Genomic DNA, 15,248 nt, shown 5'->3' with positions numbered 1-15,248 from the left:
GCCTCTTGTCATTAAGTTACTAAAGAAAACCGGAAAGGTGAGGCTGGCCTTTGGAGAGAAAAATATGTACACTATCTTTCTATCTGAGATTACACCAGGAAAGACCAGTTGTTGAGATTTTTGTTTTTGAGAAAAATTCTCACTATTATAATGTGCCCTGATAACTTTTGATAAAATTATTTTCATATTTGTATTTCCAAAGATAGTTTGTGAGGCATCTACTTTGTTTACCACTACTTTAGAACAGTGTAATCCAAAGACTATATACTGATACATGCCAAGGTCTAGTCTCTATTCTCTAACCTTTGTGTTTACATTGAAAAAGTCAAGTTTTGTTTTTGACTCAATATAATAGTTTGCTTATGATATCATTAATTGCTTTATTAACAATAGCTGAATTCATCTAACTAATTCTAGCAAAGTACTGACATCAAAAAGATCAAAGAATACTCCAGAGTTGGACCTGAAAATTAGAGAAAGAGTGATAACTCTTTCAAGCCCCCTTATTTAGTGGTAAAAGACTATAGCCCACCAAGTCTCCTCTATATTCACTAAAATAATAACTTAAAAAAAAAGAATATATTAACAGGAGAGAGATTTGCACTCAGAGAAAAGTTTTGTAATACCAGTAAAGTCTATATCTCAGCCAGATAAATCATTCCCATCTATCATGGGCTATTTTTAATTTCAAAATTGTGATCCTCCAGGCTCAATTTACTGATAGTTAGAGTGACACAATTCAATTCAATTCCCACTAGAGACATAGTACGTGATATCAACTCAAAAGAAGAAATCCAAAATGGCCAAGCAATCTAAGTTTTAGTATCCTGAGCTGTTATTTACATATGATCCTTGCTATTCATATAACCATTGGATGGGAGAAAGAAGCTAAGAATTTCAGGGGCCATATGTAAACTAATAAAATTCAGAGTCTGTGAAAGTTCACTATTCCAATTAACTTTTAATCAATTCAAATATGTATCTGTTCAAGTCACCAATAACTGTTTCCCCTAATCCAATATCAAAACTGTAATATGCATTCACATCATCTTGAAAATGACCCTCTGTCTCTTTTCTGTTATTAACTACACTTTATTTACTTCTACCATTAGTTTTCTTGAGTTACAAAATGGCATCTGCTGAATTTAGGAAGCCTGAGGATTCAGATGTCAAATATTTACAAGTAGAACCCCAATTGTGACTGTAAAACATTCCTTTCATCTAGCTAAGGGTTCATCTCTAGGATAACATGAAAATTTGCATGGCTTCTTATTTCAACCAAATTACAAAAATCATCCAACTACTAGTTGCAATTCACAGAAAGCAAATATTGGTATAGAGGCCAAAAGGAATTGCATTCTCTCCCAAAAAGGCACATTTCTCTCATAAGATCAGTAAAATATGAACTCGAGTAAATATAGTATTTTGAAACCCCAAATTAGTTTGCCTGGATCCTTTCTACTTATAAAGTGTCAATTTCATATACATCGTAAACACATTCAACAATTAAACTTCTTGGATCGCTTCTGAGCCTTTTGAACAGGTGTAGTAACAATTAAGCTTCTTAGGATAGAAAACAAAATAAATTGATTGAAAAATATCCTTTCCTTCTCCCAGTTATTCTTTTAACCTAAAAATTATAGCCACTCATGAAAAGTTCGGTTAATCGACACTGGGGTTAAAGTTCTAATCTTTCTCAAATATTATATTTGGGTGCTTAACTGCTTTTTACTTAGACAATGAATTAGATAAGATTAGGAAGAATTGCACAATTGTTAACAGTACAATTTGCATTCTCTGATGTATAAAACTCTTTAAAAAAAAAAAGAACTTTGAAAACCACTGAAAATTCACTTATACAGGGGCCACGAAATAGCTATTTACTTGTTGTAAAATACAAGTTTCTGAAAAAAGGCCTGACCTGAATCAATCTTGGGTATGAAATCAGGCTCTTAACATTAATGCCATCTATTAAAACTGTAAAGAGTGAAAAGGCATCTTAACATAGAGCAAGGGAAAAAAAAATCTTACAATTTGGGTTAAAGATAAAACACAAACTAGAAGAACAAAATGTTTTTGCAACTTAAGTAGGTGCTATCATTTATAAATTGAAGTGTTTGTGTTGACACAAAATGGAATAGCACACAAGCTAAAGATTAACAATTATATCCAAGTTGTTCGGGTGCTTTGTCAAAGGCTACACTAAAAATATTTACCCATAAAAGTGCAAAAGAAAAAGGTTACTCTTATCTAAATTACAATCCTTACAATGGTGGCTAAAGGCAACATAATCAAAATGGACCAAATCTGTAACCTGTCATCTAGCTATATACAAGTAGTGTTTATGACACAACTATAATATTGTCACATATTTGATACCACTTGTCTGTAATAATTTTTAAGTATTTAAAAATATACATTGAAGTCACATTATTGTGTAAGGCAAATATTTAAAGGCAATAAATGTAAATTTTATGGTGTTTCATCTATAAAAGTACAACTGATTTACTACTGATTACCTGAAAGCTAGAACAACAAATGGAATTTCTTTAACTAAAACACACATTTTACATTTTTTAAAAAGAAATACAACATGCCCTCTGAGATATATTTACACTCTAATGAGATCAAGATCTTTTTGTTTCCTTTAAAAATTGGTGTAACATTGAAATAAATGTTTTTTCTAGTTTAAGATAAATGCAAAATCAAATAACTAATTTTATATATATGCAAGTCAAAATACTTGCTCTGCTTCTTTCAGGTAATTTTTTGAGACTCCAACTACCATTTTTATAATATAACCATGAGTAAAAACAGGAATATCCTTTCATTACAAAATACAAATGTATTGGTCACAAGTAGGTAGAAAAAAATATGCTGTAATATCTGTTCTCCATTTCAGCTCACAGTATCCATACTGAAGGGTTCTCTAAAATTAAAATAAGGTCACTAATAGAGTAATTGAAGATATGACTTCAGCATTATGAAACAGAAGATATGGGATTAAGAGGGGACCCCATCTGAGTAAGTACTTTATCCAGCCACTGTAGAGGTCCATGAAGATGAATTTCAATCCAGCATGGGGTACTGGTAACATCTTGCCGGTGATATTCAGCTCCCCAGCCCTATAAAGTTTAAAAAATTTTATAATGAGTTCTTTAGACCACAGAGTATTGTTTTGTTGATAGGCAACTTTAACTTTCTGATCTAAGACCATTTCAACTTTGATATATAAAACATACTTTTAAAAAAACATTCTTTAAGAGTGATAAAAATAATCAATTTTGAATTTAAACTAGTGACATTTCATGAACACATAACTGATTTCTTAGGGGGTCAGACTTATGATGACTTCATTTGATGCACAGTACTCTTACTATATCAGCAACTTCTTTGCAACTTATAATCTTAAGAGCTTTACAAGGTATTGTTAAATTAAAGACTAGAATATTAGCCTTAAATAAATTAGTCCAGGTAAATGACTCATTAAAAGATGGCCACTGCCCTTTAAGGAAAATGTTTTCTTGCTAAGTCCCTATCCATTTTTCTTGTGCATACAGAAGTGATGATCCGGGTAAACTGCAAGTGAGTTAAGAGGGCATAAAAAATTAGTAAGCACAATAAAAGCATTTTCCTAGCTATCTATATAGTAAAAGAGTAATAATTCAATCAGCCCTCAGAAAAGGGAAGGCTAAAGAAGAAAGAGTATTTGGTAATGCTTTATCTAACTTTGTCCTCAACATAAATAAACAACCAAATTAATGTGCTTATGTAATTTTACCCATGAAATAACACTTATTGGTAAGGCTTACATATTCATTTTAAAACCTTTAGAATTCTGTCACCCTCAGGAAGCAGCACTTGAAAACACAAAACAATTTTTAAGGCAAAAGCTCATTTTGGAAACATATTAATATTAAAATTACTGACAGCAGGGTTACTTTTTTTCCCATAGAGTTCCCAACCATACATGGTTTCTTCAGTAGTTAAACTCAAGACATTTCTATTTATATTTTATAATCCAGAACATGGCAACAAATTTGGGAATGCTTTCTATTGACATTTCATATTAAGTCATATCAAAAATATATATCATATTTTATCATCATATTAATATATTATATATAAATATGTATTATATAAAATACTAAAAATAACAATGATCTCAATTGAATAATAGAATTTGTCATTTTTTTCCCACAAGGACTTGGAGAAAATCAAATATTGTGCACAATAGCACTAGGTGATCAATCAAATTAAGTCAAAACAGCATCTACTCACCTTTACAAAGCTCATTCGAATTGTACACATTTTGGTGAGTTCATAGACTGCCTCAAATCCATGGTTGACAGACTGTGCCAAAAGCTGAGCAAACTCTTGATTGTTAAAAATCTTTAGGCTGCAGCCACTAGGAATCTTACAGACAGTGGTAGGATGAAAGCCGTGATGAAAGTTGCAGTTTCTACTCTGTACAAATATGCTGCTGTCACTCAGGCATTCAGCATAAACTTCCCCTCCAACATAATAAAGGTGAACCCCTTGTAAAGAAATCCATTAAAAACAAATATTTTAATAAATTTCCATTATAAAGATGATCAATATAAAGTTTTGTTTAGCTTATGTAACATGAGTTGTAGGTAACCACTAGATGGCAATATTTTATTATTTAAATAGCCAGATGGGATCTGTAGTCACATTCAAAGGACAACCATGCCAAGTTTTTTCTACTCTGATATTTTTATTTCTGGTATTTCCTTCTTTTCATCCTCAACTGTCATTTGTCATCTTTTTGGAAAGATGTCAAAGAAGGCCATTAAAATGAGTCCTTAAATAGCAATGTTAGGTGCTATTTCAACTACTTCAAACAGAAATTTAAAGCATTTTGCTATTGCTTTCTTTTTGTCTAATGGAAAAAAATGGTATGCAAGTTCAAAAATTCAAAGAATGATCATATAATTTATTCAAACAAATGGCTTAATTTGTTTTGGGATAGATGTTTGTCAAAATTACTTCATTCCCCAAGGTACATAAGTGATCAAAGGGTATGCTGAATAGAGCAAAGCCGGCAAAACATATAAGAAAGTGCAACATAAAATCCACCAGAGCATTATATCAAGTGGATTCAAATTTTTGTATACCTTGACTACTCTATTTAGACAGGAGAAGAAAATGACAGTGTTTTTTTCCTAATGTCTCTGTGAATAATAGACAGAAATCAAAATCCTTCTCTTAGGAAATCAAATTTTTTTTCCGCAACTGTTCTAATAGTTTAGTGAATGTTCTCTAACATACTTATTGGGTACATAATCATAGTTAATATTTCAAATAAAAGAATTTATTCTCCTTGGTCAAAGAACCCAAATATATATACATATCTGTTTTATCACAACTGGTAAGAGGAAGTCTGCTCAAAATGTAAACAAAAAACTAAAAGGGGCACAGAAAGCCTCAAGGAAGCCTATTTTTGATATTAAATATATACCCCCAACTCTTCTCAGACAAAAGAAAGTTTAAAATCAGTTACCTCAATTCAAAAGCTCTAAATACAAACAAAAGCTTACTGGTAAGGTAAAAATGCAGTTCTTAAATCAGGAAAACTAGGATTAACATTCTACCTGATACTTAACAGCTTTGTGATCATGGGCACTTAACTATTCCAGTCCTCAGTTTCTTTCTTTAAAAAATTCAAGGGATTCAATCCTATTACTTCTACAGTCATTTCTAGCTACAAATGTACAAACTATAAACTATTAAGGAGGCAATTTAGATTTCACATTGAAAGATCTGGTACTGAATCTTGGCTCTGCTGTTTAACTACATGATTATGGGCAAGTTATTTCCACTCTGGATCTCAATTTCTTCCACTGTAAAAAAAAAAAGAAAGAAAGATTTTCACAAGAAAATCGCAAAGTCATAAGTCATGGTATTACCTTTTCCAATATGCCTCCTGGTGTTTTCAATTGTTGAGTTACGATTAACATTTGACAAAAGACCTAAGCAGAATCTACTTTTGTTGTTGGAAGGATCTGTAAATCCATCAACTAAAACACTTGTTGAAGACGCATGAAAAGCTTCTCCAACTCGATTATTTAATTCATAGTACACAATTGAACACCAGTGCTTGGGCTCTTCATAAGCAACAGGCTGGACATCTGTAAAATAAATCAACCATAAGGAAGTAATCAACCTCTCACAATAAAAATTCTGAATTTTTTACTGCAGCTTCAAGAAATAAAAAGGAAACTTAAAAAAACTTTTTTTTGGAAAGGAGACAAGAAAATAAAGAGGAAAGAAATGCTCCACTCTGCACTCTGAATCTATCAGTCCTTTCTCTAGAGGTGGAGAGAGATTTTTTCTCATCAGTCCTTTGGAATAGTTTTGGATCACTGATCAGAGTTGCTAAGTCTTTGCAATATTGCTTTTGATTGTATAAACTGTTCTCTGGATCTGTTCACTTCATATATCAGTTCATATAAATCTTCCTAGGTTTTTCTAACATCATCTCCATCATTTCTTACAGCACAACAGTATTCCATCACTCTAATTCTCTATATAACTTGTCAAGCCATCCCATGATTGATGGGCATCCCTTCAATTTCCAATTCCTTGCATTATAAAAAGAGCTGCAATAAATATTTTTGTTCATGTGTCCTTTTCCTCTTATCCTTTTGGGGTACATGCTTTGTAAGTATTGCTGGGTCAAAGGGTATGCACAGTTTTTATAACTCTCTGGGAATAGTTTCAAATTATTTTCCAGAATGGCTGGACAAGGTCACAATTCCACAAACAGTGCATTAGTGACCCTATTTTCCTACATTCCCTCTATCATTTGTCAATTTAATCAATTTGACAGATTTGAGGTGGTATCTCAGGCTTATTTTAATTTACATTTCTCTAATTATTAGTGACTTGGAGCATTTTTTTTCATATGGCTAGTGATAGCGTGGATTTCTTCCTCTGAAGCATCTGAAAATTCTGTGTTCATGTCCTTTGACCATTTATCAATTGAGGATGAGACTTTTTATTTGATCATATTACACTTCCACTTTTCCCAAGTTTTTGTGAAATGATGAGTTCTTGCCCCAGTAACTGAGATTTTTGGGTTTGTCAATCACTAGATTTGTTTCCTTATATTGTATATCTAATCTACTCCATTTGATTTCCTATCTAGTACCAAACTGTTTTGACAATTACAGTTCTATTATTATAGTTTGAGATTTGGTACTGCTAAGCAATCTTCTTTCACATTTTTCATTGATTCCTTTGATATTCTTGATCCTTTGTTCCTCCAGATGAATTTTGTTATTATTTTTCCTAGCTCTACAAAGTAATTCTTTGGCAGCTGAAAGGTAGGACAATCAGAAAATAAATTTAAGTAATATTGTCATTACACTAATTCCACAGCAATTAATATTTCTCCAATTATTTGGATGTGTCTTTGAGTGAAGAGTGATTTCTAATTATGTTCATATAATTTCTGTTTTTGTCTTGGGAGGTAGACTTCCAAGTATACTATCTGCAGTTAGTTTAAGTGGTATTTCTCTTTCTAGCTCTTTCTGTTGGACTTTGTGGGATATGTACAGAAATGCTAATGAATTTGGGAGTGAGGAGAAATATTTTATAGCTGACAACCTTGCTAAAACTCTTAACTATTTTGACTATTTTAGTTGATACTCTATAGAGTTCTCATTTGCAAAAAGTGATATTGTTTCCTTACTATCCATACTTTCCCCCTCCATTATCTTTCTTGCCATAATTCTATAGATAGCATTCAATGTATACTACTGAATAATAATGTCAATAATAATTATCTTTGCTTCACCCCTGATATTATGGAAAAGGCTTCCTTGTCTCCATTTCAAATAATGTTTGCTCTTCATTTTAGATAAATACTACTTAAAAAGCTCCATTTAATCCTATGCTCTGCTGATTTGTATTTCTTTTTTAAGAACAAGTTTTATATTTTGTCAGAAGAATTTTCTGCATCTCTTTATGTAATCATGATTTTTGTTCTTTTTCTTATTGAAATGGTCTATTATAGTTTTCCTAATAATGAACTAGCTGTGCATTTCTGGTATTTTTCTGCCACAGGTTATGATCTTCATGATATACTGCTGTTATCTCCAAGATTTTTAATTTTTTTACATCAACATCCATTAGGGAAATGGGTCTATAGTTCTCTATATATGCCTTTGCTATCCCTGGTTTAGGTTATCAAAACCATATTTATGACATAGAAGGAATTTGGTAGGACTTGTTGTTTTTTTCCCCAAGTAGTTTATATATAAACATTGGAATTAAATGGTCTTTAGATGTTTGGTAGAATTCGCTTGTAAATCTATCTGGTCGGTCCTGGCTATTTTTTTTTCTTTGAGCCCATTTAAAGTTTCTTTCATTTCCATTTCTAAAACAGTTAAGTACTCTATTCCCTCTTCTGTTAACCTGGACAATTTACATTTTTTTAATAAATATTCTCTATTTCAAAAAGAAAACTTTCAAACATTTTCCCTAATCTAAACATGTTGAAAATTAGCAAAATAAGAATATAATAAAAAGCACTGAATGGAAATGCATGCTAAAGTTCTATAAAATACATAAAACACTAGGAAGAAGCCTCTCATGCCTCTGGAATCCTATGCAAAGATTAAATATAAAAGAAACATATAGGAAACATATATAGTAGAAATGATTGTTTTCTAAATATACGGGCATACATTTTAATAAATGTAACTTCTGCAGAATTACCAACAATTGTATGTTGAGTATCAAACCTAAAGTGGATATTTTGTAAAAATGTCTGCCATTTCCATAATGCCTTTTGACTAAATGTAGTATTTTTCATTCTGACATTTTTCATATTTGAAAATGTTATTTGAGCTACAATTTTCCAGACCTGAGTATCATTAAAACTTTTTATCTTGATGTCAATTTATGCAAATAAATAAAAATTTAAAAGAGACAACTAAAGGCTCAGCAAACACTGGAACAAGCATCTAGGAATACATCGGTGCTAAATTCAGATTCCTCTCTTTGTTCGGCTGGCCCTTTTTCAGGACCCAAAATTTGTCCCACTTAGTTGATAATTCAGATGGTTCATCACAGATACTGTCAATGGGCAGAGACTGTAAGCACTAAGACAAATGGTGTGTCACCAGAGATAGTCCATGTAAGTATATAAATCAGGGCAAACACTGCATCCCAGAGTGTGACAGCCAGTGAGGTCCCTGTTATCCCAGGAGAAACTGGGAAAAGAGGGAATGTAGAAAGAATTCATGTATAACTGAAAAGACAGGAAATACTTTGGGTAGAATGAAGGAAAGCAAACCACTTGATCTTAAAGCCACCAAAGTATGAAGTCTGTAGACTACAAAGAAGAACTTAATCATTATACCAAGAGTAGTTTTCAATCTCTTCTCCTGGTAGGCTGAAAGTTAACATTTTCAAATTTACCATAGAAGAAATAAAATAGTATGAAACATACTAACTATACCCAGACATAACTCTTTAAAACAGTGATACATCACATATGCTAGAAATAACTTGTCTTCTCAGCCTATTTTTTTGAATACAACAAAACATTTAGGAATAACACAAATAAAATAAAGATAAGTTAAATTGAACACTTTTTATCCTCAGAGATGTAACAGACTATGGTTCAGAATAATCAATATTTCACCAAAAACACTTACCAACTTCTTGTTCTGTTTTGTTAAATTTGTCATGAAAGGGTTCTAAGAAGGGCACAGGTAAAAAGCATTATTAAAACATTACAAGATAAAATAAAATCAAGTGGGTTCTACCAGCTGTCAATTTAAAAGGAAAAATGCTAAAATATTCAATCTAATCAGTGTTGTTCCTGATAGGCAGAATAGTTAGAGAGCTGGCTTTAGTCAGGAAACCTGGGTGCATCTCTGATGTCTGACACTTATTAGCTCTCAGTGCCCCCTGGCAACTCTCTAAAACTAAGTTACAAAGCAGGATTTGCATTGGTAGAGGGAGTTTCCTCACCAGGAGTTCACATACAGGGTAAAAAGAACATTAAAGAACTACATGTTTACTTTTACCTCTGTTGGATATATTTGGCATAATTTGAGGAATCATATTATTGCTTGTATCCATAGACTGAGAATTATCTTGACCCATCTGGTCATCAGGAGGCATATAAGCAGGAGGGGGAGTATCAGCTATAAGCAAAGAAAATAAAATTAATGCAGTATTCATGAAGTTTGGGTTTTCCCAAGTGTCAAGAAAGCATATGAAAACTATCCTTAATGAAACATACCTACTCAGTTTATTTTTACAGGGAAATCTTACAAAATGTACAATTTTTAGGCAGAAATATCAGAATTTAAAGGCAATAAAAAAATCACAAATTTTCATGTCTATGGATTCTTAGCATACTTTGCAAGCTTTTCTCTTAATTATTTGTTAATTTATACTTTAGGATCTCAACTTTTAAAAATTAATTTGAAGAAATTGCCCATTGTGAATATAGTGTTGTTTTTTTGTTGTTGTTTTTTTAAACCTTATCTTCCATCTTAGAATCAACACTATGTATTGGTTCTAAGGCAGAAGAGTGATTAAGGGCTAGGCAATGGGGGTTAAGTGACTTGCCCAGGGTCACACAGCTAGGAAGTGTCTTGAGGCCAGATTTGAACTCCAGACCTTCTATCTATGGGCCTGGCTCTCAATCCAGAGCCACTCAGCTGCACTCCTGTGGATATAGTTCTGCACACTAAAATGTTAAAGATGACTATCAAAATTCATTCAACAACCTAATACTTACATTATTCAAATTTGTCTACTAATCTATATACTATTGGTACAATTCCTTCAAGGTTAGACATGTTCATTGCATGAAAGCTGAAGTTCATATATGTTCACTTCTTACCTATAGTAATATATGAATTGTCTTTAAGTAAAAGACCTGTTTTAAAGTTCATCAGTTTAAAGAAAATCAGAATAACGAATTTATTTAATGCCAATGGTATCTTAAACTAAAGCTCATCTGATAAAGAAACTATACAAAATGTTTTCAAACAACACAATCCATTTAGGAATTTACTAAAAATTTTATATTTATATGCAAAATAATTGTATTTTAAATTTAAAACCTGTACGTATCAAATATTTCTAAGACATATTCCTTATAAGCCCAAAAGTCACAGATAATTTGTGGGACAAGCCACTATCCTTTATACCCATCTTCAGTGACAAGATATCTACTTATACCAAACTTATACCTGAGCCACTGTGACCACAGGAGTCAGAGATGGTCATGTCTATAATTTTTTTTACTGATATAATAATGTCTATAATATTTTTTCTTTTTCCAAAATCTTTTTTATTTTTGGGAGGCTATTATGATTAGTATCCCTCTACTACCCTGTCCATAATTCAAATGTATTATTAATCTCCTTCAAGATCTTTATGACAAGAAGTTTCCTTTAAGTGTAGTGACTTGCAGACATACTAACAGCATTTGGTTATCTTAGGTATTCCCATTTGAATAGAGAGTTTATATTCATTTTTACAGTCTAATAATAACACTTCAAAGCAGTTTGAGGAAAAAATACAAGATTCAACCAAATGACACAGGTTGTTTTTTTTTTATTTACTATTTGTATGACTTGGATATGGTGACATTCCTTTTGGTCCTCCATTTCATCATTTAAAATATGAGCTGAAAATGTTTCGGCAAACATAGTTTCATTTTCCACTCTCCTCAGTTTCCCCCTGCCAACCTCTTAGGACAGGACAAGAACTGTGTGACTCTAAGGAACTTTAGGGTTATTACTTTTTCACAGTGGCAATTTTCAGAAAACCATATCCTCTCAATCCATGGACTGAATGTAAGTCAACAAAGAAAAAATTTGATGCAAAAATGAAACCTTTTATTCTCTCAAAATTAAAAATTTTAAAAACAAAAAAACTAAAAATAAAATAAAATAAAATATGAGCTGAGCCTAGGTCATGGATAATCTCTACCATCTTTCTTAATTCAAAATGTTACGTCCTACTTTCCTCTGTTTAATGTTCCTGGTCACATTTCCAATATATGGATCCAAATGATGCTTATTCTTAATTTTAAGGTCACAGTTCTGCCTGGAAATCTTTTCATGATCATATCTATACATTTCCATCACCCGCTTCACCTCAGACTATTAATACTTCTCCATGTCAATAAATAAACTGTATATACCTTAAATTCATTACTTTTTACTAATAGGTATTCAAACATTCAAGATGCTGCTGGCACTAAACATAATCTGATGTTATAGAAAAGAACATTGAGAACATCAAACACCAAACACCTCGGATTAAAACTACATAAAGAAAACAAAACACAAAGCATTAATTATTATTTGTTCTTACTTATCTTGTTGAATCTGTTTAAGTGAAAGTAAAGTAAGATATAAATTTATTACTGAAGAATTCTACTTCTATATTTCAAAATTTTAGCACAGGGGGCAGCTGGGTAACAGTGGATTGAGAGCCAGTCCCAGAGACAGAAGGTCCTGGGTTCAAATTTGACCTCAGACACTTCCTAGCTGTGTGACCCTGGGCAAATCACTTAACCCCCACTGCCTAGCCCTTAACTACTCTTCTGATTTGGAACACAGTGTTGATTCTAAGAAGGAAGGTAAGGTTTTAAAAACAAAAAATTTAGTACAAGTAGAAACCTTACTATAATTACCTGACATCCTAGATATGAGATGATAATATTCATATAGTATTTATCATGTGCCAGGCACTTTGCTAAGCACTTGAAAATAACTATTTCTTTTGATTCTCAATAACTCTGAGGGGTAGCTGCTATTTTTATGATCCTTATTTTACAAATGAAGATATCATGCTTAACTGAACTTTTGGTTTCAATCCTCGCTGCTGAAATCTTATAATACACATTCTTATTCTGCTTTGATAACTGGAGTACATACTAAATATCAGCTTTCTATCTCAATTATTTTGTTGCCCAAAGGCACATCCTTTTAAATATTATTTACCAGGTCAAAGTGTAGACAAGTACTATCCAGCCCTGACTCAAGCAGATGATCAGGGATTTATAGTAAAAAACAAATTGAGTGTATTCTTGTTTGTCATTTCACCTTCTCCTATGAATATACTCAATAATGAATAAACTCAACTATCTAGTATTTCCTAATAGAAATATTTTAGATCAAATATTTTTATGACCATTTTTTAAAGGCACAGTGATTATAATGTTGAATCTATTAAATATACTGATTTATTCCTTATATATTTAAAGAAAAAGCAAGTTGTAAGACATTCATTGTTCCACATTAAATTTTTTTCAATTCTACTTTATATATGGAAATATTCTCTCTCCCTAATATATCCCTACCCTCTGCCCATTCTGAAGTTTGTTAAATTCAGAATAATTTTTTTTAAAGGAAGAACCAAATTTATTTTCTCTGAAATGAAAATAAACCACCTCAGAAATTAAAATTAATTCAATTCCCCTTAGGTCATATAAATATGTACAATGGCAAGTAACTTGCCATTGTAAAGAAATTATTCTATTTGTATTTAGGATTTGAAAAGAACAAATAAAATTAATTCTTACCTGGAAGTTGAAATGGACTTCCTGGCCCAGAGCTGGCAGGAGAGTTGGGGTATGTGCTGTTAGCTGGAGAAGGAGGATAAGGGCTATTTGGTGATAAGGGGAAAGGTGTGTTGTTGGGCTGCTGGAAAGAATCTGGGAAAGTGGCATTCTGTGGCATATGTGGTTCATTGTGGCTTAGATTCCTGAACTGAACTAGAAGGCTGTGTTGTGGATTGAATTCACTATGTCGAGGCACTAATACTGGAGGTAAAACTGGAATAGAAAAACAGACAGCTGTCAAAATTACTATAACAAATACTCAAGCTATTACCACCATGCTAATCAATATTGAAGGTTAAGGATTTAGAAATACTACACATGAAAAAATTGTCTTTTAATTACGTATACCTTAGAGAGTTATTCAAGACTGTGACAGGAGAGGCCTGAGTTAAACCCAGCATCCAAAAATTACTTGCTAAGTGACCATAGCAAGTCCCTTCACCTCACTAAGTCTCAATTTCTCACTTGAAAAATGGGGATGATACTTACCTATAATATCTACCTAATCTAGTTGTCAAAGTCAAATGAGTTACAATAGGTACAGTTCTTTGCAAACTATGAAGGGATCTATATTTCAGCTATTAATAACTGATTCTTCCTAGCTGTCATTTTTAAACTTCTTTTCAAAAATTTGATTTTCTCATCTTATCACTAAAGGCCCTAAATTTAGGAATTTAACAGTATGCTAAATGAAAATGTTAGAAAACAACTAAACTCAATAGAGCAAGCACCAATTTGGAAACTAAAAATACAAGAATAATACTGGACTAATTAACCACTGTATCTCTAGCAAACCCAATGCATTAAATAAAATCAAATGCAATTCTGTCCTAATCCCCTCCCCCCCACACCCACCCCCAGGACTAAAAAGAAAAAGAGATCTAAAACATACCTGGACTTTCCACTCTCTTATAGTGATATGGATTGATACAAACTTCCTTTTGCTTAGAACCAAAGGGAAATTCACAAATATCTAATGGCTTCAGCTCATGATGACTCTGTAAATCAGGCCAACGCCAGACTCGGCAGTAAATAACATGGGGTAGACCTTTTCTGTGAGAAACCTGTAATCGTCCATCTAAAGATCGAGGAATAGTAACACACTTGCTGGGCTGTCCAGGGCTACTCAGTGCTTTTTCTAGTTCTTCCATAGCACCCTTTTTCTTTTTCAACTTTTTTACCAAAGCATCAACTGCTTTTTCTGCCCATTTTTCTTCTTCATCACCTTGTTTCCAGCCCAACAATCGCTTTACAGCTGGACTAGTAAAAGAGAACAAACTGGCCATTGACGTCATTTGATATAAATCTTCAAGAAACTCTTACTACTAAATATCAGTGTATAATTTGAAGCGATTATCACAGATGATAAATGATATACTATCTTTCTACAGAAGAACCAATTAACCAATAATGGGAAAACAATGATTTATATTCATGAAGATTCAGCATTTCCTGCATCAAGTGTATCCTAAAGAAAAAAAAAAAACAGGATAAGCATTGTAAGAACTGTTTTAAAAAAATCTATAAGTACATGTATATGCATTTTTGGTCTTAAAAGCCACACCAGATTCTACTCAAAAGTACATATAATGAGTGAAATATAAACCTTCCTTATAGGGCT

At 32.2% G+C, this 15,248-nt stretch overlaps 1 protein-coding gene across 5 annotated transcripts in view; it reads right to left on the bottom strand.

The window, feature by feature from the left end:
- Positions 1 to 941: 941 nt before the first annotated feature.
- SMAD5 (SMAD family member 5) overlaps positions 942 to 15,248 on the bottom strand; it is a 44,370-nt gene continuing 30,063 nt past the window's right edge. For all 5 annotated transcript variants that reach the window (XM_007473290.3, XM_007473291.3, XM_007473289.3 and 2 more), the window contains 6 exons: positions 14,520 to 15,095; positions 13,589 to 13,840; positions 10,065 to 10,184; positions 5,931 to 6,152; positions 4,282 to 4,538; positions 942 to 3,125 (listed from right to left, as the gene is read on the bottom strand). In XM_007473290.3, coding sequence (XP_007473352.1) covers positions 2,982 to 3,125; positions 4,282 to 4,538; positions 5,931 to 6,152; positions 10,065 to 10,184; positions 13,589 to 13,840; positions 14,520 to 14,922 — 1,398 coding nt within the window. In that variant the 5' untranslated portion in view covers positions 14,923 to 15,095 and the 3' untranslated portion in view covers positions 942 to 2,981. The remainder of the gene's footprint in view (positions 3,126 to 4,281; positions 4,539 to 5,930; positions 6,153 to 10,064; positions 10,185 to 13,588; positions 13,841 to 14,519; positions 15,096 to 15,248) is intronic.

This window comes from Monodelphis domestica, chromosome 1, assembly GCF_027887165.1.
Source record: "Monodelphis domestica isolate mMonDom1 chromosome 1, mMonDom1.pri, whole genome shotgun sequence".
Lineage (NCBI taxonomy): Eukaryota > Metazoa > Chordata > Mammalia > Didelphimorphia > Didelphidae > Monodelphis > Monodelphis domestica.
This window is presented reverse-complemented; position numbering and strand designations above follow the sequence as displayed.